The 26,687-nt window shown below is 40.7% G+C and overlaps 2 protein-coding genes across 2 annotated transcripts; one reads left to right on the forward strand and one right to left on the reverse strand.

Moving 5' to 3' along the window:
• Positions 1-61: 61 nt before the first annotated feature.
• On the reverse strand, positions 62-14,494 carry LOC311045050 (alanine aminotransferase 1-like; the record flags this gene model as incomplete). Its single annotated transcript, XM_084056862.1, has 21 exons — positions 14,329-14,494; positions 14,023-14,112; positions 13,790-13,898; positions 13,386-13,519; positions 12,996-13,239; positions 12,826-12,905; positions 12,593-12,729; positions 11,595-11,769; positions 11,269-11,424; positions 11,043-11,155; positions 10,686-10,766; positions 9,641-9,725; positions 8,121-8,207; positions 7,655-7,736; positions 6,096-6,229; positions 5,634-5,954; positions 1,184-1,320; positions 858-1,032; positions 497-652; positions 274-386; positions 62-152 (listed from the first exon to the last, which is right to left on the reverse strand). The coding sequence occupies exons 1-21, from the start codon at positions 14,431-14,433 to the stop codon at positions 62-64; spliced, it is 2,805 nt and encodes a 934-aa protein (XP_083912988.1). The 5' UTR covers positions 14,434-14,494.
• Positions 14,495-15,593: 1,099 nt separating this feature from the next.
• On the forward strand, positions 15,594-20,442 carry LOC311046426 (ranBP-type and C3HC4-type zinc finger-containing protein 1-like). The gene is made up of 9 exons (XM_084058718.1): positions 15,594-16,132; positions 17,038-17,212; positions 17,325-17,417; positions 17,501-17,642; positions 17,751-17,841; positions 17,934-18,219; positions 19,190-19,290; positions 19,395-19,505; positions 19,605-20,442. Exons 1-9 carry the CDS (start codon positions 15,845-15,847, stop codon positions 19,653-19,655), a joined length of 1,338 nt encoding a protein of 445 aa, XP_083914844.1. The 5' UTR covers positions 15,594-15,844; the 3' UTR covers positions 19,656-20,442.
• The last annotated feature ends 6,245 nt before the right edge of the window (positions 20,443-26,687 follow it).

Below are 26,687 nucleotides of genomic sequence, written 5' to 3' on the forward strand. Positions count from 1 at the left end.
CTTTTCCGAATAATAAATTCATACAATACACTTAAATTGTAGCGCTACACATCAATCCTGTTCAAGAGAACTCCTTCATAAATTGTAGGTGGAAGCTTGTCAGACGTTTCAGCACTTCCTCTATAGCATTCACAGAGGCCACGACACTGAACCTGCGGAGACAGAGGAGGATTCTGCTTTATGGTTCATCGTACGCCGGTGTCGCACGGGAAATAGCCGATTGAGCTTGTAGATCGGCTATTTCAAATCGTGGGAATATACTTATTACTACACCTGATATGGTAGGTACCCTCCCTCTGCCCATGCTCACAGCCTGGACCAACACACAATCCAGCTTCTTCTAGCAGTCTGACACAATAGAAGACATCTGGTGGCATTCCCAGCTCCTGGGATATGCAAAGACACTGGAAGTTATGGCGTGTCCAACTCTTAAGGGTTAAGGGTTTCTATCTTGAAATGTGTATAATAGGCTGCACCAGATATTCTGAATTCTAACCGTGGCCTTTTTAACTGCTCCAGGTGGGAGATGCAGTCTGGGGAATACAAAAGCCCCTCCTTTCACTGGCTGGCAGCTGAAGCCTGGCAGGCTGTTCAGAACCTCAAGGACTCTCTTAACATTATGGACCAGCATGGCACGAATATGCTGTTTCTCCTATAAAAGCAAAGAGAAATATTGGGAGAAAAATAGTCCCACTTTGTCTCAGAAAAATCTAAATGTCCTACACTTTTGATACTCCTGACGCAGGTAAATAATAAAGGACTTCTATTTTTCAATGGATGGGCTCAGATGTGAAACATACAGCAAAATCATAAATAATTGAATGCATTTAAACCTAAATTTAAATGTTTGCTTTCACCTCATTATAGACAGGGTATGAGGGGTCTCCTGGTTGCGGAGGGTTCGCCATGAGGTCCAGGGCCATCTGACCAGTCACAGGAGCGCAAGAATCCGTGGAGAACATAGTGTAGACGTACCTCTCAACAGTAGGATCCAAGTTTACCAGCTCAACATATCCACCACGCAGACCACACCTGGAGGAGAAGCAAATACAAACTCAAACCATGCTCTTAATGTTGAGATGTCGTTCAAATTACAGCTAAGTAATCATATGCTTCACTTAACGTGAAAAATAAGATAATTCACACATTTTACAATACGCAAAAATCAGAACAGATAACTGACTCTCCCATGAAGCCTTTGGATGCTGAGTGGAAGGAAGCCAGCTCCACTGTATCTGAGAGAGGAGGCCCCATCTCAGACAAAACCCTCTTATATGAGACAAACTCCATTCCCTCTTCAATAACACTGTCCTGGTATACCTGCAGATAGAAGGGTAGTTGGGGGAGCACAATAATGGTATTAGAAATGTGTGGTTTGGCTTCATATCATTCCTAGATAGATGATACTACAGTTAAACACATTTACCTCATCAGCGATGATAAAGAGCTTCTCCTCTGAAGCAAATCTGATGACTTCTTCAATTGATTTCCTGCTTTGAACATGACCTACAGTAGTGGCAACAAAGTATGGATGATGTTGCAAGGCAAGATCACTACGAACAGACAGACATAAATCTATTATACAACATTTAAATTACCTGTAGGACTTCCAGGGTTGTTGACATACAGCACTGCAGGGTTACAGATTTCCTTTGCAGACTGCAGTGCTCTATGGAGTTCATCTATCTGGAGCTCCCAGCCCTGTTCTTCATTCAGGTAGTATGGTACAATGGTGGCTCCTAGCCCCTCCAAGGTCATATTTACAGATGGGTAGAATGGCATTGGAATTAACACTGCAGTGGAGGGTGAGTTCTCACTGTTCACCAATATGCTTAGAATTTTCTAAGGCACAAATAAAAAAAAGTAATGTTAGTACTTGGTATATACGGTACGTGAAGATGATGGTAATGGAAATTATGAGGAGGAGGTATGGGCAGAGGAAAAACAATATATTAAATAAACATGGATTAAGAAGATAATATTACCATAATGGACCACTGAGAGCCAGGACTAATGAAGATATTATCAGGGTGTGATGGAATCCCACCATCTCTTTGAGATATGAACTTTGCAACAGTTTGCAGCACACTGAATATACCCGCTGTTGAAGTATATGAACCTGCATGAAGGAAAATATTTTCTTATGAACATTCACAAAGGCACTCAGTCAGATGTGTATACCTGCACTGTGATTCAGGCTGATGATGAAACACATCTAAAATTAAATAACTAACTTCGCTGAACAATAACCACACGTCGTACACAGTAACTGCATCCAGTTAGTAACTGGAATTGTCAACTCCACCAGTACTCACCTACACTCCCTCCATCACATGCGTCAAGCAGCCTCTGAGCCCTCTCTCTGACATCCACTGGCAGTTTGTCACTGTTGGCAAGCTGGGGGTAAAAACAGGCTGCAAGAACCTGTCCATGATTTAGACAAAGGGACAGGGGGCATGAAAGTTAAGCCAGTGAAAATATGGGGTTATAGTCCAGAGGGGACACTTACTAAATTACGTCAAGGCAGATGCAAGCAGGGACACAGAAGACCATGTTTTTACTGAAATAAATTGATGCACCCCCTTTTCTACAGCACAGATTTTTTATTCAACACTTTTTAATACACACTTTCGACAAAAATACAAATGTTTCCAATATGAGAGCTTCTGGGCCAAGATTTAATAATCTGATCATAGACTTGATGCACGTCATTAGTCAATCAGTGCCATATTATTTCTTCCAAAATGTTAGTTCTTTAACGCCCCACTTTCTTTCAATGAAAAGGGGTAAAATAAAGCACAGTACTCACATTGCAATGTAGCTCCAAAAGTGCTTTATTACTGTACATTTCAACCTTCATGTCTTTTTCAGAACAACTTTTCTTACAGAAAGATTACCTGCCGGACGAAGGTCAAAGGTTTTACTCCTGCCCTGTGTGGGTCACCCCAGGAGACATCTATCACTTGCTTATATGGCTTCTGTACTCCCTCAAGAAAAATAAATACAGGTTTGTTTTTTGACCATACCTTCTAAACATAATGAGTATAACATATACTGCATTACCCATATGCAGAACACCTATGTCAATATCTTCAATACATTTTAAGTATTTACCTGTCTAAGTTCTTCTTTGATCTGGTTGGCTCGTCTCCCCAGAGCTTCCAGCTCTGACTGTCTGATGTTCCTCACCTTCGGACTGATGTGCGTCAAGAAAGACATGTCTCTCACTCTTCTTGGTTCTATCAATCCGATAGAATGTCATCAAAGTTGGTAAGGTATGGATGTGAAGAATCTCACCGGTATACACTTCTATTGTGTATTATACTGTATCTGTTCTAGAAGGTCAGTGAGCTTTAGACAGTGGACTTGCTTCATATGACGTTTTTCTTTTTTCTTTAAAGATCCCTTCAATGAACATGACATGAGTCAGATCTATGTTTGGAATAAAGGAGTTAATATGTCCCCTATAGGGACATATTAACATACATGTAACATACATTAACAGTGCTCAACCTTTTGTCTACCTGACTCAAGACCGTTGTTTAGAGAGGCAAGTGTGAATGAAACAAATCAATATTCACTGGTATTACCATGAAGCTTATGACTACTTCTTTGTGTTATTAGCTTTTAATTCTGTTTATTCTCTGTTATCCTCGTTTTAATGATTTTATAAATGTAAATTGATCTTATGTGCTTGTTTAATTCTTAATGTTGTCATGCTTCTCTTTTACCTTGTTCTGTAAAGCACTTTTTAACCTTGTTTGGAAAAGCGCTATACAAATAAATGTATTATCATCATTACCAGGATGCTATTTTATGAAAGATTATTCATTCACTTGCTGTCATGTTTTACCACTAAACATAACCAACAGTTTCACATTTTATTGTTATTGTGGCTTTCATTTGCAGCACATACAGTACCTATCTGTCCATAGTGCACTCTCAATGTTCAGAGCATTTGAATCATTCTGAATGAATCACTGACTTTATTCACTGTGATTGTCATTTTCATCAGAGACTCATCTGCCTCCCCTTTGCATTCCTGCTGCTCACAGACTGTGACATCTCAGAGACAGATACATGTGCTACAATTGAAGATGCCTTGTCTTGCTATAAAGATGTTTCTCTATTGTCTTTTTTCAAATGAATACAGTACATTAAGAGACCACAGGACTTCCAATGCAGGCTTCACAAATTATATTCAAGAGAACTCCTTCATAAACTGTACGTGGAAGCTTGTTAAACGGCTTAATATTTCCTCCATAGTATCCAGAGATGTCATAACACAAAATCTGCAAAGAGAAATTAGGATCAGTGCAAAATGTGATATTTGTCATGGTTCACAAATAAATACACAGCGAGCTACAGGTATTATTTTCTAACATCTATCAGAGTGTAGACAAAATGAATTTAGCAGCTGAATTCTCAGGACTTCTCAGCATTTTATTTTGTGGAAAAACGCCATACCGTTTACAGTCGGCACATGAAAAAACTGTCATTTGTTAAAGCTGCATTGAGAATAATGGTGGTGTATGTTCTGCTGATAAGGAAATTCTAGGAATGTAGCATACTAACCTGATATGGTGTGTTCCCTCGCTCTGCCCATGCTCACAACCAGGGCCAACACACAACCCAGCTTGTTCCAGCAGCCTGGCACTGTAGAAGACATCTGGTGGCATTCCAAGCTCCTGGAATATAAGGTACAGCCATGTGTAAAATATATTGCATCTTAGAAGTACACTTGGGTTTGTTTCTGCTTTGGCAGGTGTTAATGCTTAGCTTTACAAGAGAGTATTCTAACCATGGCCTTTTTAACTGCTCCAGGTGGGAGATGCAGTCTGGGGAATACAAAAGACCCTCCTTTCACTGGCTGACAACTGAAGCCTGGCAGGCTGTTTAGAACCTCAAGGACCCTCTTAACATTGTGGACCAGCATGGCACGGATGTGTTGTATCTCCTGTATGAGGAAAGAGAAATGTCTTTGTTCAGGTATACCAACTTCTCTCAGAACAAATCACAAACAGACAACTGTGATATGAATCAGAATGTAAATATTGACTGTCACCTCATTATAGACGGGGTATGAGGGGTCCCCTGGTTGCGGAGGGTTCACCATTAGATCCACGGCCATCTGACCAGTCACAGCTGAGCAAGTATCTGTGGAGAACATGGTGTAGACATACTTCTCAACAGTGGGGTCCAAGTTTATCACCTCAACATATCCACCACGTAGACCACACCTGGAGGAGAAGCAAACACAAACTTAAACCGTGGTCTTAATGGTGAGCTTACTGTATTCAATGCTTCACTTAATGTCAGCATCAGCCAAAAATACATCAGATAATTGACATATTTAGCAAAACAAATCAGAACAGATCACTCACTCTCCCATGAAGCCTTTGGATGCTGAGTGGAAGGAAGCCAGCTCCACTGTATCTGAGAGAGGAGGCCCCATCTCAACCAAAACCCTCTTATATGAGACAAACTCCATTCCCTCTTCAATAACACTGTCCTGGTATACCTGCATACAGAACGGAATGAGGAGAGAGGAAAGTACAATAATGGTATCAGAAATATGTGGTTTGTTTTCACATTGTTTCTGGATAGATGATTCTACAGTTTAAGACGTTTACCTCATCAGCCATGAGAAAGAGCTTCTCCTCTGAAGCAAACTGGATGACTTCTTCAATTGATTTCCTGCTTTGAACATTTCCAGGATTTCCAGGGTTGTTGATATACAGCACTGCAGTGTTACAGATTTCCTTTGCAGACTGCAGTGCTCTATGGAGTTCATCTATCTGGAGCTCCCAGCCCTGTTCTTCATGCAGGTAGTATGGTACAATGGTGGCTCCTAGCCCCTCCAAGGTCATATTTACAGATGAGGAGCATGGCATTGGAATTAACACTCCAGTGGAGGGTGAGCTCTGACTGTTCACCAATAGGCTTAGAATTTTCTAAGGAACAAAAAAAAACGTTATGTCAGTCCTTGGTATGTGATGATGTTAATGTTGATGATGAGGAAGAGGTATAAGTGGAGGAACAACAGAATAGATCAAACAAACGTGGATTGATAAGATAATATTAATGAATCTTACCATAATGGACCTCTGAGACCCAGAGGTAATGAATATATTATCAGGGTGCGATGCAATCCCACCATCTCTTTGAGATATGAACTTTGCAACATTTTGCTGCACATGGAGTAGACCCCCTGTTGGACTATATGAACCTACAGAAAGGCCAAAGTTTTCTTAGGAACATTCACTATGGCACTCAGCCAGATGGGTATACCTGCTCTGTGGTTTATATATTACACATAAAAGGAAATACACAACTAACTCTGCTGAACAATAATCACACAACGTCATACACAGTGGTGGAAAAAGTACTACATTTTTTAACTTAGTATCAATACTGCAATGTAGAAGTACTCTGTTACAAGTAAAAGAGTGGAATAGAAAATGTACTTGAGTAAAAGAACAAAAGTATTGGTATCAAAATGTACTTAAAGTAGAAAGTACTCATTATGCAGAATGTCCCATTTCACAAGTTTTCAAATGTATAAACACTAGAAGTTCGGGCCGCTACGCGGCCCGAACGTCTAGCGTGACGCGTCGTTCACTTTGCAGTGCCACCTTACAGGCACCTCACAGTGTGAGAGAGAGTTTTGTGCTCTCCTAAATCCACGGCAGGCTTTGAAAGTACCCACTGCTGTCGTGAGATTACGTCACACTGGTGTTGTGTCCATATTCGGGACGACCGTCTCATCGTGATGTCACGACCGTGATGTCATGCTGTCGTGAGATGACGTCACACTGGCCACATACAACGTTACAACGTACATACTGACAACCGACATGGCGCAGGATTCAAATTGTATATATATACTAGAAGTTTGGGCCGCTACGCGGCCCGAACGTCTAGCGTGACGCGTCGTTCACTTTGCAGTGCCACCTTACAGGCACCTCACAGTGTGAGAGAGAGTTTTGTGCTCTCCTAAATCCACGGCAGGCTTTGAAAGTACCCACTTCAGAAAGAGGTGACGTGCATCACCTCTCCAATGACCAAAACCCACTATGGAAGCCGTCGAACTGGTGCGATCTGACGGCATCCTATTACGTCACACTGGCGTGATGTCAGGGTCGTGAGATTACGTCACACTGGCGTTGTGTCCATATTCGGGACGACCGTCTCATCGTGATGTCAGATTACGTCAGACTGGCGTGATGTCAGATTACGTCACACTGGCCACATACAACGTACATACATACTGACAACCGACATGGCGCAGGATTCAAATTGTATATATATAGATTTTGAAAATAGCTGCGACGCATCGTGAGCTTGTAGATTGTTTTCAAATGGCCGAAATGTACATAGATAGGGCTGAAGTGGTTAATGTATGTTTTGTAATAATAATCAAAATCTACAAAGTAACTAGTAACTCGAGTTTCCAAATAATTGTAGTGGAGTAAAATATTTGCCTCTGAGATGTAGTGGCGTAGAAGTAAAAGTATTGAAAATTGGAAATACTCAAGTAAAGTAACAATTCCTCAAAGGTTTACTTAAGTACAGTACTTGAGTAAGCGTACTTAGGTACTTTCCACCACTGGTCATACAACTCACTGGACTTGTCAACTCCACCAGTACTCACCTACACTCCCTCCATCACATGCTTCAAGCAGCCTCCGAGCCCTCTCTATGACATCCACTGGCAGTTTGTCATTGTTGGCAAGCTGGGGGTAAAGACAGGCTGCAAGAACCTGTCCATTATTTAGGCACAAAGTAAAAGTATATTATTTCTTTACAAATCGGAGATCTTTTTATTAAATCCCCAAGTGTCTTATAATGAAAATGGAAATAAAGGCATTCATGCCGTTTTCAGAACAACTTTCTTACAGAACATCATGCTTAAGAGGTGAAGATATGATATTACCTGCCGGACGAAAGTCAAAGGCTTTACTCCTGCCCTGTGTGGGTCACCCCAGGAGACATCTATCACTTGCTTATATGGCTTCTGTACTCCCTAAAGAAAAAATAATAATACTGGTTACCTTCTTAACATACGATTATGAAATGTATTACCCATCTGCAGAACATCCAATATCTTCAATACTTACCTGACTAATATCTTCTTTGATCTGTTTGGCTCGTTTCCCCAGAGCTTCCAGCTCTGACGGTCTGATGTTCCTCACCTTTGGACTGATCTGTCTCAAGAGAGACATTTCTCACACTCTTCTTCTTGATCCTATACTGTATGTCCTCTGAAATGTCATCAACGTGTGTGGTACATGTGTGCACGGCTACACAGTAAAGTAGCCTATCTCTAGTCTGTCTTTTTTAAGAGGTCAATGAGCTTTGTTCATTGGCCTTGCTTCATATGACGTTTTCTTTTTTTCTGTTTTTTAAAGATCCCTTCAGTGAACACAGGGAGGGTCAGGAATACACGAAGTACATATTGATACATACTGTACATACATACTTTACATTGTTGGACAAAGTACAAAACCTATTACTTGAGAAAAGAACATACTCCTGGTTAGATATTACTCTACTCTTTATTTTGAATTTTCAAAACATTTCGAGACATACCAACATATTATACAAGAAATAAAAAGGACAAGAAATAAAAACTGAAACAAAGAACAAACAAGCAATAAAAAAAATAGGTCATGGGACATTATATCAATAACAGAAACATATGTTTACAAGATTTGAGATACAGTAAAAAGGATGTAACCAATACTCAAAACAAGAGATCTGGTCTGTTACCTAAATAGTCTAACCATTTCCCCCATCTTTTTTCACCCAACTCTTTTTGGAGTCTTAAAAGAATAGGTCATCAATGACAACAATCTTCATAAATATTTAGTGGATTCAAAAGTAAAATATCTGCCATTGAAACGTAGTGGAGTAAAAGTCATATATGTTACAAAAGAAAATACTTAAGAAAGTACAGATACCTGAAAAATGTACTTAAGTAAATGATGCATTTGCATAGCGCTTTTATCCAAAGCGCTTTACATAGATTGTGCATTACATTCACCCATTCACACACACATTCATACACCAATGGCGGAGGAAACCATGCAAGGCACCAACCTGCTCATCGGGAGCAATTAGGGGTTCAGCGTCTTGCTCAAGGACGCTTCGACACTAACTCTGGGGGAGCCTACCCAGCCACTCTACCCCTGAGCCACTGCCGTCCCACAGCTAAATGTACTTTGTTACTGTCCATCACTGAATTAGTTAATACAGGTGTTAGCCTTTTTGATCTACCAGGTGATCAGATTGGGCTACTGATAAATTAAGTTGATCAAAAACAACGATTAAGCATTATCGTTTGTTGTGCATAAAATGTTTCTTCCCAGAAAGTCAGATTGTCAGAACTTTATTATTCATATTAAATTATTTCATCTCTTTGTTATTATTTAACAGTTGACTTGTTCTATCCTTGTATTTATTCTAATTAGCATTAATACGTAAAAGCAATGGTGGTTTTCACTGTCTGGCAAAATGGGTGGTCATGCCAGCCCGTGACAATGTCGCCTATATGGGTATTCATTAACAGTGCTGAACTTATATGGGTGTACTCCCTGCACCCTACACCCATGACTGTATGGCCACACAAAGCTCCAACCTGGTCATTACGTTTGCTGACGACGCGAGACAGTGACAGGCCCTCCCTCCTGCTCAGAACCTGACACAGTGCCAGGAGAACCTGTCTGTCAACATTGATAAGACCATGGAGCTGATTGTGGGCTACCGGAGGCAGAGCACACCCCATCTACAGTATATATACGGCATCGCAGTGATATAATCCTGGATTCCAGGAATCCAGGATGATCAAAGAAAGACCCCAGCCACAAGCTGCTTCCGATGCTACCACGTGGCAAGCAGTTCTGCATCCACAAGACCAAGGGCAGTAGGCTCCGAAACAGCTACTTCCCCCAGGCAATCAGGTTTATGAACTATTAACACTATAGGCCTGTTGTTTGGAACCCAAACCAAAGAATTTTACTCTTTCGTACTCATCATATGAAATGTAACAAAGACATGTGAACCGTCTGTCCGCATGTCCAGAACGTTGTCTAGAATTTGTCTTTTGGATCTATTATTTTAAGATGTGATTTTTCTTTCCATAATAGCCTGAAATTAAACTTTTCAAACCAAATTAATTGTTGGAAGATGCACACAAAGACTTGAGTTGTGAGAGAATGTTTGGCATGTCGTTAAAACAATTACCACACTTTGTATCCTTATTTCTAAAAAGAAAAAATTAAATGAAATTGAAAAATAAAAGTAAACTTTACTAATTGAATGCTACTCACTTTGATAAGAGGCTGCTTACAGCACAACCACAATCTGTCCCATGGAGGTATCAGATCAGAGTATTTCAGCATGAGACAAGCAAATGGATTTTTGCAATGTACAATCATACTCAATGAATAAGTCTCCAAACTGTCATTAAGATCAAAATATTTTTGAGAGACAAACAAATGTCATGATTTATGTACAACAATGCATTCAACAATTACAGAGCCATGAAATTGCAAAACAAAACACACTGTAACACAAACTAATGAACAGAAATAGATTCATGAATATGTGTCTCTTTTCAAATGAATAAATAGAAACCACAGTACTTCAAATGTAGCCTTCACAAATGTTCTATTCAAGAGAACTCCTTCATAAACTGTAGGTGGAAGCTTATCAAACGGCTCAATATTTCCTCCATCGTATCCAGCGATGTCATAACACAAAATCTGCAAGAGAAATGAGGGTCAGTGATAAATATTTGTCATGCCTCAAATGTCAATACACAGCAAGCAGTTGCAATGTCTGTCAGAGTAGACAAATGCTAAATTTAGCAGCTGCATTCTCAGGATAGCATTTTATTTTGTGGAAACCTGTCATACATCATTTACAGTCCGCACAAAAACTGTAGAAAACTGTAACAACTGTCATTTGTTAAAGCAGCTGAGAATAATGGTGGTGTATGTTCTGCTGATAAGGAAATTCTAGGAATGTAGCATACTAACCTGATATGGTGTGTTCCCTCGCTCTGCCCATGCTCACAACCAGGGCCAACACACAACCCACCTTGTTCCAGCAGCCTGGCACTGTAGAAGACATCTGGTGGCATTCCAAGCTCCTGGAATATAAGGTACAGCCATGTGTAAAATATATTGCATCTTAGAAGTACACTTGGGTTTGTTTCTGCTTTGGCAGGTGTTAATGCTTAGCTTTACAAGAGAGTATTCTAACCATGGCCTTTTTAACTGCTCCAGGTGGGAGATGCAGTCTGGGGAATACAAAGGACCCTCCTTTCACTGGCTGACAACTGAAGCCTGGCAGGCTATTTAGAACCTCAAGGACCCTCTTAGCATTATGGACTACCATGGCACGGATGTTCTGTATCTCCTGTATGAGGAAAGAGACATATAAGGGGGGGGGGGGGGGGGGGTGTAAGCAGTCACGTCCCATCATGTCTCAGAAGAAGCACATAACTGCACGAGACACACAATATTAAATATTCTGCCGTACTAAAGGACTTGTGCTACATGAATCAAAATAAAAATGTATGGTGTCACCTCATTATAGACAGGGTATGAGGGGTCCCCTGGTTGCGGAGGGTTCACCATGAGATCCACAGCCATCTGACCAATCACAGCTGAGCAGGGGTCTGTGGAGAACATAGTGTGGGCATAGTTCATGATAACGGGATCCAGGTTAACAAGCTCAACATAGCCACCCCGCAGGCCACACCTGTAGTAGAGGAAAATACAAACAAACCATGTTTTTAATGTCACTGAGATTTGGTCAACATATAAGCTCAGGCTTGTGTTGCTAGTGCTACCATTGACCATTAAGTTAAGCTGCTCTCATTGGCCAAAGCAGACAAGGTAAATAAGTAATACACCCATAAGAACAGATAACTCACTCAAACTTAAACCATGCTCTTAATGGTGAGATCTTGTTAAAATTGGAGCTTAGTAGCTTACTGCATTCAAATGCTTCACTTGTCATCATCAGCCAAAAACACATCAGATAATTAACACATTTAAAGGTAGGGTAAGCGATTTGCTTTGGTTAAAATAAGTGTTAAATAGCTCTATATTCTGATAGTACTCATTGCTATAGAGTGTTTGTTCAGTATTAGGAGTCTCCTTGTCTCTCCACCTCTTTATTAAACAGAAAATGCATTTTCCGTTTCAGTTTCAGTTTCATTTCCAATTTATTCCAATCAGGATAGAGAACTCAATCAGGATACAGATTAAACAAGTGAAATTGGAAGTGATGACACTAAGAAATGAGCAGACAAAATTGGAACTGGAACACTACAAATTAAGCTTAAAAATGGGTACTTTCTCCTGATTGGCTGAGATTTTGACACCTACCGAAAAATGTATTTTCTGTTTATTAAAGAGCTGGAGAGACAGGGAGACATCTGTTACTGAAAAAAACACTCTATAGCAATGATTACTATCAGAATATAGTATTTTAACCTTTTAACAAAATACTTTTTGTTTTAACCAAAAAATATCACTTACCCTACCTTTAACAAAACAAATCAGAACAGATAACTCACTCTCCCATGAAGCCTTTGGATGCTGAGTGGAAGGAAGCCAGCTCCACTGTATCTGAGAGAGGAGGCCCCATCTCAACCAAAACCCTCTTATATGAGACAAACTCCATTCCCTCTTCAATAACACTGTCCTGGTATACCTGCAGATAGAAGGGAGGAGAAACGTACAATAATGACATTAGAAATGTATAGTTTGGTTACTTTCACATTGTTCCTGGACAGTTAAAGACATTTACCTCATCAGCCATGAGAAAGAGCTTCTCCTCTGAAGCAAACTGGATGACTTCTTCCATCGATTTCCTGCTTTGAACATGACCTAGTGGCAACAAGGTATGGATTATGTTGCAAGGCAAGATCACTGGGAACAGACGGACACATAAATCTATTTTGCAACATTTACAATTACCTGTAGGATTTCCAGGGTTGTTGACATACAGGACAGCAGGGTTACAGATTTCCTTTGCAGACTGCAGTGCTCTATGGAGTTCATCTACCTGGAGCTCCCAGCCCTGTTCTTCATTCAGGTAGTATGGTACAATGGTAGCTCCTAGCCCCTCCAAGGTCATACTTACAGATGAGCAGGATGGAGTTGGAATTAACACTCCAGTGGAGGGTGAGCTCTCACTGTTCACCAATAGGTTTAGTATATGCTAAAGGAACAAAGTAAAACAAAATCATGTCATAATGGAATGTACTTGATTATGTTGACAGTGATGTTGACATACTGTAAAGGTGGAGGAACAAAACAATAGATCAGATAAACATAGATTAAGAAGATAATATGAATGATTCTTACCATAATGGATCTCTGAGAGCCAGAGGTAATGAATATATTATCAGGGTGCGATCGAATCCCACCATCTCTTTTAGATATGAACTTGGAGACATTTTGCTGAACATGAAATAGACCACCGGTTGGAGTATATGAACCTACAAAAAGGCCAAGGTTTTCTTATGAACATTCACAATGGCACATGGTTACATGTGTCTATTTGGAGACACATGTAAATAAAATATTTCTTTCCAGATTATTTTTTAAAGATTATAAATTGCATGTTATAGTGACCTCAAGGCAATATAATCTCAAACAACCACTTCAATACACTTTGACTTAAAATACAATAACAACACACTTTGCAGACATTACACTCACTATCTATCAAATAAAATAATTTGATTTGTTAAGTGGACAGTACTCACCCACACTCCCTCCTTCACATGCTTCAAGCAGCCTATGGGCCCGCTCTCTGACATCAACTGCCAGTTTGTCACTGTTGGCAAGCTGGGGGTAAAGGCAGGCTGCAAGAACCTATGCATTATTTGGACAAACAGACAGGTGGCCAGGGTAAAGATTAATATTCTGTCAATTAAAATGTACTCAGTTGATACACACAGGTGTTCATGGTATAGGTATGGTTAAAAGGCAACATTACCTGTCGGACAAATGACAGGGGTTTTACTCCTAACCTGTGTGGGTCACCCCAGGAGACATCTATCACTTGCTTGTATGGTTTTCTTGCTCCCTATAGATGAGATTCAGTTCAATTGCTAACCATACGTGGCAAACAAAACAAATGTTTTTTTTATAAAAGTTTCTTATTCCTTCTTTTACTATATAGATAGGATAGTAATATAGGCAGGAAACTGAGGGCAGAGGAAGAGCTGACACACTATCCGGTCATCTACCAGAGTAGCCCCTGTAGCACATGTACATGTCAACATCCTGTATAGATTTATACCTGTTTAAGCTCTTCTTCAATTTGACTGGCTCGTCTCCCCAGGGCTTCCAGCTCTGACTGCCTGATGTTCCTCACCTTTGGACTGATCTGTCTCAAGAGAGACATGTCTAGATCTCCTTAAGCGTGTGCTGGTCAGCACCTGTTCTGAACTTCCAAAGGGTCGGAGGGTTTCAGGCATAGATACACACATAATAAATTAGTTAACATGTGGCCCCAATAGAGGATTCATTAGCAGAGTTTAAATTTCACTGGCTCATTTGCCCAGACCACATAGTCTAGAGGCAAGTGAGAACACATACTGGTAGTCAAACAAAATGCTCTGGCTTTGCCAGCATAATATTTTAGGAAAGATTTTTCATTCACTTGCTAAAAGTTAGGCCTACATAAAAGTGAGTCTTCCACTTGTTCTCTGGACCCTATTCCCACAGTACTGTTTATGTGTGTCTATGATATATTGAACAGTGTTAATGGTTCCTTACAAAATAATATTGTGGCAGTTTTTTTTTTTTTATCACACTCCTGCTGAAGAAGAGCAACAGAGATCCAACTGTGACCGACAACAAGACCAACTCCAACCCTCTTTTCCAATACTTGAAAGGGTTGTCTACAAACTGCCTCTACAATCTGTATGATGCTCCCATCTAGACCAGTGAAAAACAAGGATCAGTCCTCTCTCATTGTTTCGTAGTATTCGGGTATCAATTACAAATTGGCCAACAAATTGTAAATGATGAATTATAAATGTAATTTAATAAGTATTTCATTTATCTTAACCCCTTGTTATTATTAGCTCCAATCGGAACCTCTCCCTCCGCCGCATAGATAGACCATAGCAGTGGTTTTCAACCAGTGGTCCGGGGACCACCAGTGGTCCTTGGGAGAGTACCAGGGGGTCCCCAGCTAAATGAGTTAACATAGCGTCAGAATCATTTCAACCACTTAGTTTTGCCTATTCAAAAATAGCAGATCTACAAGCTCATAGCGCGGCACTCTTTGAAAAATCTTGAAAATGTGTGCAAATCTTTGAATATATTTTCAATACATTACATACATTTTTAACTCAAATCTTTGCTTCTGGGGGTCCCTGGTACAAAACATTTTCAGATGGGGGTCCGCGGCCAAATGTATATCAATTTAGGGGTCCTTGGCATGAAACAGGTTGAAAACCACTGGGACCATAGTATACGGCCAACGCTTCGCGGTAAATGTTTCTCATCGGACCTAAATAAAGAACGTGCTTCCCCACTTCCTGTTTTGATTTTCTCATCTCGCTGTACTCCCAGACAGTCACACACAGGTTCAGGTTGAGCCACCAGTACCTCTGCTTTACTCTGCGGCAAGAGAGACTACCATCGAACGTCCAACATGCTGAAACACAGTCTCCTCACATCAAGGTAGACCTCACGAGGGTTTACAACAGAAGAAAAAGAACGCGACAATTCCACGTAACCTCCGCGCTCCAGAGACAGCCGACACCACGTCCGCGTTCGAGGCGGTTGTCAGCAGCAGGGAGAAGATGGCACTGAGCTCGGGCGGCTGGACTCCATCAGCCCCGGCGGTCAGCGCTGCTCCTCCGTCCTCCCAGGCTCTGCTGCACGGCGGCGGCGGCGGCGGGCCCACGCTGCTGGCCAGCTGCAACACCGTGCTGATGTCGGTGCGGGTGTCGGTGTGTCACTCGGGCATCCGCCCGCTCTGCCTCCCCGGGGCGGGCAACGAGGCTCTGCGGCTGCAGCTCAGCATGGACCCCGGCCGCCAGGGAGAGTTCCGCCTGGCGCTGCGAGACACGAGCGGAAGCCGCAGTGTGGTGAGGATGGATGGATTGGGTTGAACTGATTGAACACCACGTACACCGATCACCTGTGATCTGTCGAACGCCAGCTACCAGTGGTGGAAGAACTTAAGTAGTAGAAGTAGCAATACCACAATATCAAAATACTCTGTTTACAAGTAAAAGGCCTGTGTTCAAAATGTTACTTGAGTAAAAGTACAAAAGTATTGGCATCACAATATACTTAAAGTACCAAAATGTACAAGAATGTTTGAAAATAGCAGCGACGCGTTGTGAGCTTGTAGATCTGCTATTTTCAAATAGCCTACCGGTATGTATACAATAAGGGGTTAATGTATGTTTTATAATATAATAATTTTATATCTTCAAAGTAAGTAGTTACTAAAGTTTTGGAGTAAAAGTAGAATATATGCTTCTGAGATGTAGTGTAGAAGTAAAACTACTGAAAACTGGAAATACTCCAGTAAAGTAAAAAATACCTCAGAATTGTACTCAAGTACATTACTTGGGTAAATGTACTTAGTTACTTTCCATCACTGCCGACTACTAAACGTCAGTCGGTTTATGCACAGTATTATAATCCTCGTGGTTAATTTTCTGGTCCGTTTGGTTTTGTTTGTACACTCAGTCACAAATGTATACATGAACACAGGATTGTCCTGTGTGTGAAGGATGGTACATCATCCACCACATTTTGGCTAACGCAGGTTAAAATAATAGGTAATGATGGGTTTCATTTCTCTGATTCAAGTGACTTGTAGCTACATTTAAAATGATTTACTCTGATTATAACTATAAAAGCAGTATTTCTGTCCGCTCAAGTGATATAGGCCTTATCCAGACCAGTGCATATACTGTAGGTAGAAATGAATCATAAACATTGAATTACTGGCGTACTGCCATTGTCTTCCGTCCCACAGTTCATCGCTGAGTTTGACTTGCGCTCGGTACAGTATGAAGTCAAATCCCCACGGTGTCATGAGATGCGTCTGGCCACGCCGCCCCACGACTGCATCCGATTCAACTTCCGCTGTGACCGGGAGGCAGAGGAGTGGGCCACAGTAGTGATGTCATCACTAAGAGAGGCACACAGAGGTCAGAGAGTGATAGTATTGCTTCCTTTGCTCCTGCTTTCCCCTCAAAGTTGTGAGAAGTGCTTTTCCACTGAAAGCTGATGGGCTTTTTTGTTTTGTGTTTCTGCTGTCAGTTGCAAATATTACAGCTCATGATCCAGATGACAGAAGACTTCACACAGCGGCAGCTATAGAACAATGGAGCTCTGCTTCATTACCACTCACTGGTACGTGTCTTGACCTTTTCTTACTATGATCTCTCTCTCAACAATGCACTAAAATATCATTACCTGTCATCAATTTGTTATAGAGGAGCTTTGCCTTGAGCTGGCGAGGGCGATCGAAGCAGGCGACACACAGGCTGCTTCCCAGCATGCATCGTCTCTGGCTCGGCAAAAAGCAGCGTTGACAATTCAGCTCTCCGAAAAGAGCTACGCGGATGGAGAGATTAGGTGGGGACCGCGAATATTGGGGTGTTTTACTTTGACTGAATGATTCTTGAGATGAGAAATTACGTTCTGATGAATCTGAGCTCATAGAATGCCCCTTCTGTCTTGTAGTTTATCTGTGGCAGTGGAAGACGTTTCTTCATCCTGTTGTGTGACAGTGAAAGTCTTTCCCCACATGACTGTGGCTGCACTGAAGCAGCAGGTTGGAAAACTAAATTGGTATATTACTACCTTCACACAAAAAAAAAGTAAAAAAAAGCATTTGTAACCTCAAAACACGCTCCTTTTTGTCAGGTGTTTCTGGAATATGGCTTTCATCCACGAGTGCAGCGCTGGGTTATTGGGCAGTGCTTGTGCACAGAGCCACGGTCCCTGGCCTCCTATGGTGTCCAGAAAGACGGGGACACTGCGTACCTCTACCTGGTGTCTGCCCGCCAAGCCCACATTACCCGCCAGCTGTTCCAGCAAGACCAGGAGAATGCCCTACTAGCCCCACCTCCACCCCCAAGCAACGGTTCAACCTCTCAAGACTGGAGAGGATACAGTACCCTTCCGTCTCGGCTCAACTACAGCACTCCAGGTGTATTTCATGCACACAATCTGCGTGTGCACTATCACATACAGTGGCTATAGATAGGCCTGTCACAGTCATTATGTAATCGCCTGATCGCAATTATTTGAGATAAACGCTGTTATCTTTGCGTGAGCGTCAGAATCGTTTCCATTCGTCTGTATAGGTTCTTCTGTTGAAAATGTACATAGTACACTATACATTTTCAAAAATAGTGGAAATGGCAGATCTACAAGCTCACTCTGCGACGCATTGTGAGCTAGTAGATCAGCTATTTCCACTATTTAAAAAAAACCTTTGCAAGTCAATCATTACAATCCATTGTCACTGTCAGTCATTTCTTTGCAAAGTTATTTGTCATATCTGCCCTGTGCAAGTTTTGTTTACAAACCATAATAGGCAAAGACAAATGTAATTGTTATTTATATCTTCCAATGTTCAATACCAAAATCACAATTTAATTGTTAATCGTCAATTCATTATTTGTATGACAATTAATCGTCAAGTAAAATGTCATGATCGTGACAGCCCTAGCTATAGATGCCTTCAACATGCTGTGTTTGCTAGGAGACACGTGAAACGTCTGTCAACATCTCTCAGCTGTTTACACCACTAGCAAGTTTAAAACGGGGCTAAAAATAGTAATCTTTTTTGTAGGCAAGAGCTGCTTCATTTATAGCTTATGATGTTTCCCAGGGAAACGTTTTACTAACAGGAAGTTCGCCAAGGTTAGATAATTGAGTGCAGTGGTGTTGTCTACAGAATTAAACTTGTCTATTATGCGATACGATACTTTGTCAGCTCACACTGAAATATTTTACATTTTTGTAAAATTTTAAAAGTGTGAGAACTACTGATTTTAGAAGCCATTTGTAGAATCGGCCCCAGGTCTTAATGGGTTTATGGTTTCAGAATGAAACGGCTCACTCATTGACACCCTTTTTCTGTTTTTGTTTTGTTCATTTTCATTGGCTTGCAGGTGGAGCTGGGGATAGACCAACAGGTGGTGAGATTAAAGATGACCTCAACCTAGAGACTTTGCAGATAAAAGAAAAGCCCAGCAAATCCAGTAAATCACAGGTACATTACAAGTACTGTGTACGCTACGTATCACAAAGTTGCTGTCACACATTGGAAGTACCGGTAAACATATTCATTTTGTCCACTCATATTTGTTTCTGCAGACAGAGTGGGCTTGCCCGTCATGCACTTTCATTAACAAGCCTTCGCGTCCCGGCTGTGAGATCTGTACTGCGGACAGACCAGACACACACAAGCACAGTCGAATCCAACAGGTATGGCAAGCTGTCTCAAAATATACACTACCCTTTTCACACTGTACTGTTGATTAGAATTGTCCCGTCAAATAACGTTTCTGTCTTTCTCTCATGAAGGAAAAAGGACGAAGAGAAGACAGAGGAGAGTCTGGTTTAACTAGTAGTTGACTGCCCAGCAATCCAGTCTGCTCGCTCAAACACACACACACAGCCAGTGAGATTGCTAACTCGGTTGGTTTGGTTTTACTAATTACTGACAATATATACTCACACATCCAGATGTCAGGTGCACTGCAGGTCCTGGTGACTAGCTGGCTGGCTGGCTGGGAGAGACTGGAGCTTTAGTAGCGCTGTAACACGACACAGGGTTGTGTAGGGGATCAGATGAGAAATGACATGCAAAGAGCATTTGCTTTTGACAGTCTTTATGGACATGATGACATGGTTACAAACCTTTGCATCAGGGCAGAGCAGAGGCAGACCTCGCCATTATTTATTTTAAAGGTTGCTGCGGGGGGTGGATATGTGGTGCAAACTGTGCAGACTCATCCAATATTTATTTAAGAAGGGGGTGATAAGTTCCCCCTATTTTATCACAAGAGAAGATAAGAGAATGTCAGAATTGGCCAACTGTGAAAGGAGAGGTCAGTACGTGGGTTGTACAATATCTTTCTGTCACTGGTGGTTGGTGCCAAATCATTTAAAAAAAAGAGAAAAAAGCCACGTTTGTTGAAAGAAAATCTGCTGCATTTACAGGGTTTTAAAGTGCTTTTATTTTTTATAACATTGTATTAAGTGTATTATTTTTAACAATGTTTCATTGAACAATGTTTGTCATTGTCACTCTTCACAATTCACTATGAGCTGTGATAGGGGAATTATTTGTTTTATCAGTACATACTGTAATACTGTAAATTGGTATCAGCTGAATAAACATAACAAAATGTCTAAGATACATTAAGTGAATGTATGAATGACTATCACACTTTTACAATTAGCCCCCAGACCAGGGAGAACAAACAGACCTTTGGTTCCTGAAGTAACTTTAGCAGGCTAAATCATATTACATGTTTCATAATCATTAGATCACCACTTCTGGTGTTTATTGATTTATTCATTCCAAACTGTAATACCACTGAAATGATCAAATGTGGCGCCATAATTTGACCTCCAGCCCCTAATCATTTTGTAACTGGATTGCATTTCTGGAATGCTCCCTAACAGACAAATATTTGTTTTTTTTGCAATCGCTTGAAAATATAAAACTTACACTAAAATGTGTATTTTCTATTTCCTTTCTTTTTCAGCCTGTGCTGAGTCCTAATGACAAGCAAGTTATCTATCTATATATACAGGTGCATCTAAATAAAAGAGAGTATAGTAGAAAAGTTTGTTTTCCCCCGTAATATAATTTGAAAAGTGGAACTTTCATATATTCTAGATGCATTGTGCATAAAGTGAAATATTTCAAACATTTTGTTTTAATCTTGATGGTGGCATACAGCTTGTGAAATCTGAAATCCAGTATATATTTCAACTTAAAAATTATACTCTAGTATTACATAAGGCCACTCAAAAGGATTTATATCACAGAAATGTCAACCATCTGAAAAGTATGTTAATCTATGCTACTCAATATTTGGTCTGGGCTACTTTTGAACTAATTACTTCATCAATGTGGCATGGCATGGAGGAGATCAGCCTGTAGCACTGTTTAGGTGTTATGGAAGCCCAGGGCCTATTACACGAAAGGAGAATTACATAAGCCTGGATTTAAGTCAAATCCAGGTTTTACAAAGTCTGGTCCGTACAGCCTGGTTTATTCCGTTCCATGAACGCCAAGCCAGGCTGAAAAGGAGCAAATTTGTCGAGCTAGACCTTGTCGAGGCAGGATGGTAAAGCCAGGCTTCACGTATTCCTATAAAAGACCATGAAAGTCGACAGCAGAATCCTTGAACTTGACCCATCATGGAGCCCAAAACCAGAGCGGCGTTCATTCTCGGGGAAACAAGTTAGCAACACTACACACACTGACTACAAAACTGAAAAACGTTAAGAAAAACAATATGCAAGTATAATCAATCAATCAATTCTTCAATAGTGGTCTCTTCATGTTGTAGTTTGGTAATGAATGGTTCAAGCTGCTCTCATAGCCCTTTTTATGCCAGGTGAGTACAGGTGATGGCCCAGACCCCCACCCCTGGCACTCCTGGTACCCCATGAAGACAAAGGCATACATTTGCATCACTATATAGACGAGGGTCGCTCTGCTGAATGGATACGGTGGTGATTAGCTGCCTGCCCGCTTGAATGGACGAGGAGGCGGGCTAATGGTCCAACGGCCACTATTCTGTTTGGATCTTTTTCACTGCCTGTTTTTCAGTCAGTCTTTTACTTCATTTTATAGGGGAGGGGAGATTTTAGTTCCTGCCTCTACGGTGGGTATGCCAGTACGCCACTGATAGCGTCGCAATCATTTTTAACCACTTAGCTTTGGCTATTCAAAAATAGCAGATATACAAGCTGCTATGAGCTTGTAGATCTGCTATTTTTGAAAAGTCTTGAAAATGTGTGCATATCTTTGAAATATATATACATTTTTAAAGCGAACATTTTTAACTCAAATCTTTGCTTCTGGGGGTCCCCTGGCACAAAACATTTTCAGATGGGGGTCCACAGCCAAATGTATATCAATTTAGGGGTCCTTCCTTGGCATGAAAAAGGTTGAAAACCACTGTTCTAAATGGCAGTGGTTCACAAACTTTTTAGCTCAAGAGTCTTGAGGCTTGGGTTCCGGCTCCCGGGGAGACATCAAATTTGTCTTTTGGGTCTTGAGTCCCAAGACTCAAAACCCAAAAGAGTCTTGAGTCAAGACCCAGGCTCCCGGGGAGACATCAAATTTCTCTTTTGGGTCTTGAGTCCCAAGACTCAAGACCCAAAAGAGAAATTTAATATCTCCCCGGGAGCCTGGTTCTTGACTCAAGACCTGAAAGAGAAATTTTATGAATTCAAGGCTTCATGGAGTGTGTAATTGTTTGACACTTTGACGCATTGCTGAGGCCTGGAATACGAACCTGGGATTTATGGCTTGCCAGGCAGGCTCTCTCTCTAACCATTCAGCTATGGCCACATCATCAGCAGAGATTCTAAGGCAGTTCTACTCTGTAACAGTAAAGGGGTGTCAGGGGAAACCAGCAAAATGAGGAATAATATAATAAAAGACTGTCTTGCTAAGCGTCAGGTCTCTCATTTTTTACAATGTATTTGATATTACCTTTATATTATTTAATAAATTATGCATTTCATCCTCTATATATTGTCCAGCAACCTTTATGATGGGGTTCCAGGGGGTCCCCAGCAAAATGTTATTATTAAATATGGCTCTTTTATTGCTACTTTTAACTTTTGAATGGATCCTATGTAAGTAAAGCCTGATAAAAGTGTCAAACTCCCAAAATCTGGAAATTACATCTACTCAAATTTCCTGGGGGGGACCCCCAGGAAATTTCCCCCAGAATCAGAAAGTCTTCTGATTCTGATTCTGTCAAGCGACAACATAATTATTCATAGCACATTTTTATTGTGTATATACATTACGTAGATAAATTACTGATAGCATTCTTTCTATGTTGGTGGGGAAATGTAAGGTTTGTGTGTGATGAATCTAAAACTTGCCTTACATTTATAGGAAGGGGGGAAACAATAATTGACAATTATGAATGATGAATTCCACTTAATAAACCTACAATAAATATCACTGGTGTTCACCATTCACTTAGGCTACAGGGTTGGGAAAAGCCATCTAAAACTTAAAATGCAATCAAAACTCCATAATTCAAGTTGCACAAAGACGTGTCTTTTCAACAGACGTCTCTACCCACTGACACGAGTCAGACGTGTTTCGACGTCATTTCAACGTATTTTTTGCAAAACAGCTACTGAGGTCTGACGTCGTATGGACGGCGTATGGGCGTTGTATTGTGTGTGCCCAGTGGGTACAACAACGCCCAAACGCCGTTCATACGCCGTTCATACGACGTCCGAGTCAGACGTGTTTCGACGTCATTTCAACGTATTTTTGGCAAAACAGCTACTGAGGTCTGACGTCGTATGGACGGCGTATGCACGGCGTATGGGCGTTGTATTGTGTGTGCTCAGTGGGTAAAGAGATATCTGTACGTCTTTTACAACTAATGTGTTTTCTATACTTATTATATTATATTAATATTATATTATTATAAATTATATGACCTCATAAAAAAATAAATGTGTTATTAATTAACGGGAGCAGTTAGGGGTTGAGCAAGACACCCGGACACCTTTAAATTACAATAACCCTGTGTGTCTGCTTTAATTAGCTGATACTGAAAGTTAATACTAATTAATTAGTAAAACTTTAGCTGGGAAGAGTTCTTTCAGTCATAACCCCCCTCCTCTTTAACTATCAGGAAACAGGACCCAACGCACCATGTGTCTTCTAGTGCTTTTGACTGGCTTTTTTTTTTTTTGGCCTTGAACATTTCAAAGTATTACAATATTGAAGAATGGGACTGGTCAGTCAAGCACATAGGGTACGTTATATTTTTTGGTTAAAACAAAAAGTATTTTGTTAAAAGGGTAAAGCACTATATTCTGATAGTAATCATTGCTATAGAGTGTTTGTTCAGTAACAGGAGTCTCCCCGTCTCTCCAGCTCTTTAATAAACAGAAAATACATTTTCCGGTAGGTGTCAAAATCTCAGCCAATCAGGAGAAAGTACCCATTTTTAAGCTTCATTTTTCTAGTGTTCCAGTTCCAGTTTTGCCTGCTCATTTCTTAGTGTCATCACTTCCAATTTCACTTGTTTAATCTATATCCTGATTGAGTTCTCTATCCTGATTGGATAAAATTGGAAATTAAACTGAAACGAAAATGCATTTTCTGTTTTATAAAGAGCTGGAGAGACAAAGAGACTCCTTTTACTGAACAAACACTCTATAGCAATGAGTGCTATCAGAATATAGAGCTATTTAATACTTATTTTAACCAAAGAAAATCACTTACCCTACCTTTAAGCACGAGGTAATACATCAAATGCATAGAGATAGTAATCTAGGATCATATGTAAAATAAATAATCTGTACATTGAAATTATACAAACTATAGGATGCCAGGTCAACAAATTAACCTGGCATCTGTCTATAGTACATGCTATATAAATTACATTTGAACCAACATCGACATGCACAGATAGAATGTATCTCAATCGATGCTCACCCATGTCTGTGAGAGTTTTCAGTTCTTGACTGAAAGCATGTACAAGGTGAGACAGAGCTCCTCTCACTGTGTTAATGCACACGTCAGAGTAAAGGCTCCTCTCAGACCAGCCTGTGTTAGTTGAATGGGTACAAAGCATCTTGGCAGTCTGAAAGTACGGGTGGGAAACAATGTGTAAAAAAAATAAACTTTTATGAAACAAACAATGTGAAAAAGTTAGATTTCATAAAGGAGACACCGACTCTGCCATTTGACCAACTGGTTGTTGCGTAAAGACAATACAATATTACTGCTTGTCTTCAATTTATTTAATTGTAATTAAATACAAAATATTTTCAAATGGGGATCCACGGCCAAATTCTTCCGTTAATTCGCCAAATATCTGTCTGTCTATGGCAGGCGACCTCGGAAAACTGACGTGTGTGTCTCTTATGACCCCGAGATGTGTCCCGTGTCTGTGTGATCGCACAACCTCTTATACATTTTCTCTTTTCTCTCTTTTCTTTCTAAATTTCTTTCAAAATTTTCTCTAAGTTTTCTCCTATAAATAAGAGAAAACTCTAGCCCCATTCCCCACCCCTTAATCCTAACCTCTACATGCCTAATCCTAACCCCAATCTGAATTGTAAGCATAACTCCCCAAATATATTTTTTAACCATATAATACTTCCATTTAGGTTGTGAGTAGAGTTGTTCCCGATACCAATACCAGTATCAAAAAAGCTGCCGATACTGCCTAAAAAGCTGGTAATGCTGGTGGGGTCCCTGGACCCCACTTTGAGAGCCACTGTCCTAGATTTATTTTTATTTTTAGATGAATAAATGAAACATTTCAATGTGCAGACCTGCAGTAAGTGGAGATGGTCGTGGTTCTCCTCCAGCTCCTCCAGCTCATTGCTTCTCCCTTGCAAGTCAGCGATCTCCAGCTCCAACTGTTCAACGATGGCGTTCGCCATGTTCTCCGTCTCTTGCTGTTTCCCTTCCATAGTGGACTTCAGTCCTGTGTGCTTTCCCCTCACCCGGTTCATCAGACCGGTGAAGAGCTTATCAACATCTTCAAGCTCCTTCTTTGTCTTCTCCTTGTATGATAAAAAATGGGAAAAAAGATTATAGATGAAAAGGCATCAACGTCGTTAAAATATGTTTCATGTTAAAAATTGAATTTTGTGGGATTATGAACATACTTAACTACTTGAACCCATAAGTGCCCCTATTGTGGAGCGAACATTCAGTAAAACTGTGCAGATCTACAAGCTTGCAACCGTTGTTTGCTTGTAGGTCAGCTATTTTCACCACAATGATTTGGTCAGGGCAACAAGAGTGACCTGGGAAAGATGCAACTGGTTCAAAACAGAGCAGCTCGGCTTGCCCTTAGGTGTACACCAAGGTGTAATATAAACAAAATGCATGTCAACGCTCTCCTGGACGACAGTCACGGAGAAGCTGACAGTATCACTCCTTGTCTTCTTGAGAAATATTAATGTTCTGAAACATCCTAACTGTCTATAATCAACTTACACCTAGCTCTAACATCCATACATATAAGAGGAGACATGCCACAAGAGGTTGCTATCAATTCCCTAAAGCCAAAACAGGGTCTATGAAGTGCACAGTGCTGTATAGAGCCATGACTGCATGGAACACACTGTTAGATCAGATTGCAAAAGAAAAAACAAAAGTTTAAGACAATTTAAGAGGCATCTAGAAACCCAAAGGTTGTAATTACACAAGTTGCAGACAGTTAGCAGGTTCCATGCATCACCTGACAGGCTAAATGTCTTACCTTCTGCGGAGGTGCTTCCTCCTCAAGGGGCGCCGTCTGGTGCTCCCTGTGGTCAGTCTCAGTGCACAGCAGACAGACGCACATTTCGTCGTCTTTGCAGTAAAGCTCCAGTATCCTCTGGTGCTTCTGGCATATCTTCTCTTCTATGTTCGCCAGCGGG

Source organism: Gymnoscopelus microlampas (genome assembly GCF_963454915.1).
Source record: "Gymnoscopelus microlampas genome assembly, chromosome: 5".
In the NCBI taxonomy this organism is placed as follows: Eukaryota; Metazoa; Chordata; class Actinopteri; order Myctophiformes; family Myctophidae; genus Gymnoscopelus; species Gymnoscopelus microlampas.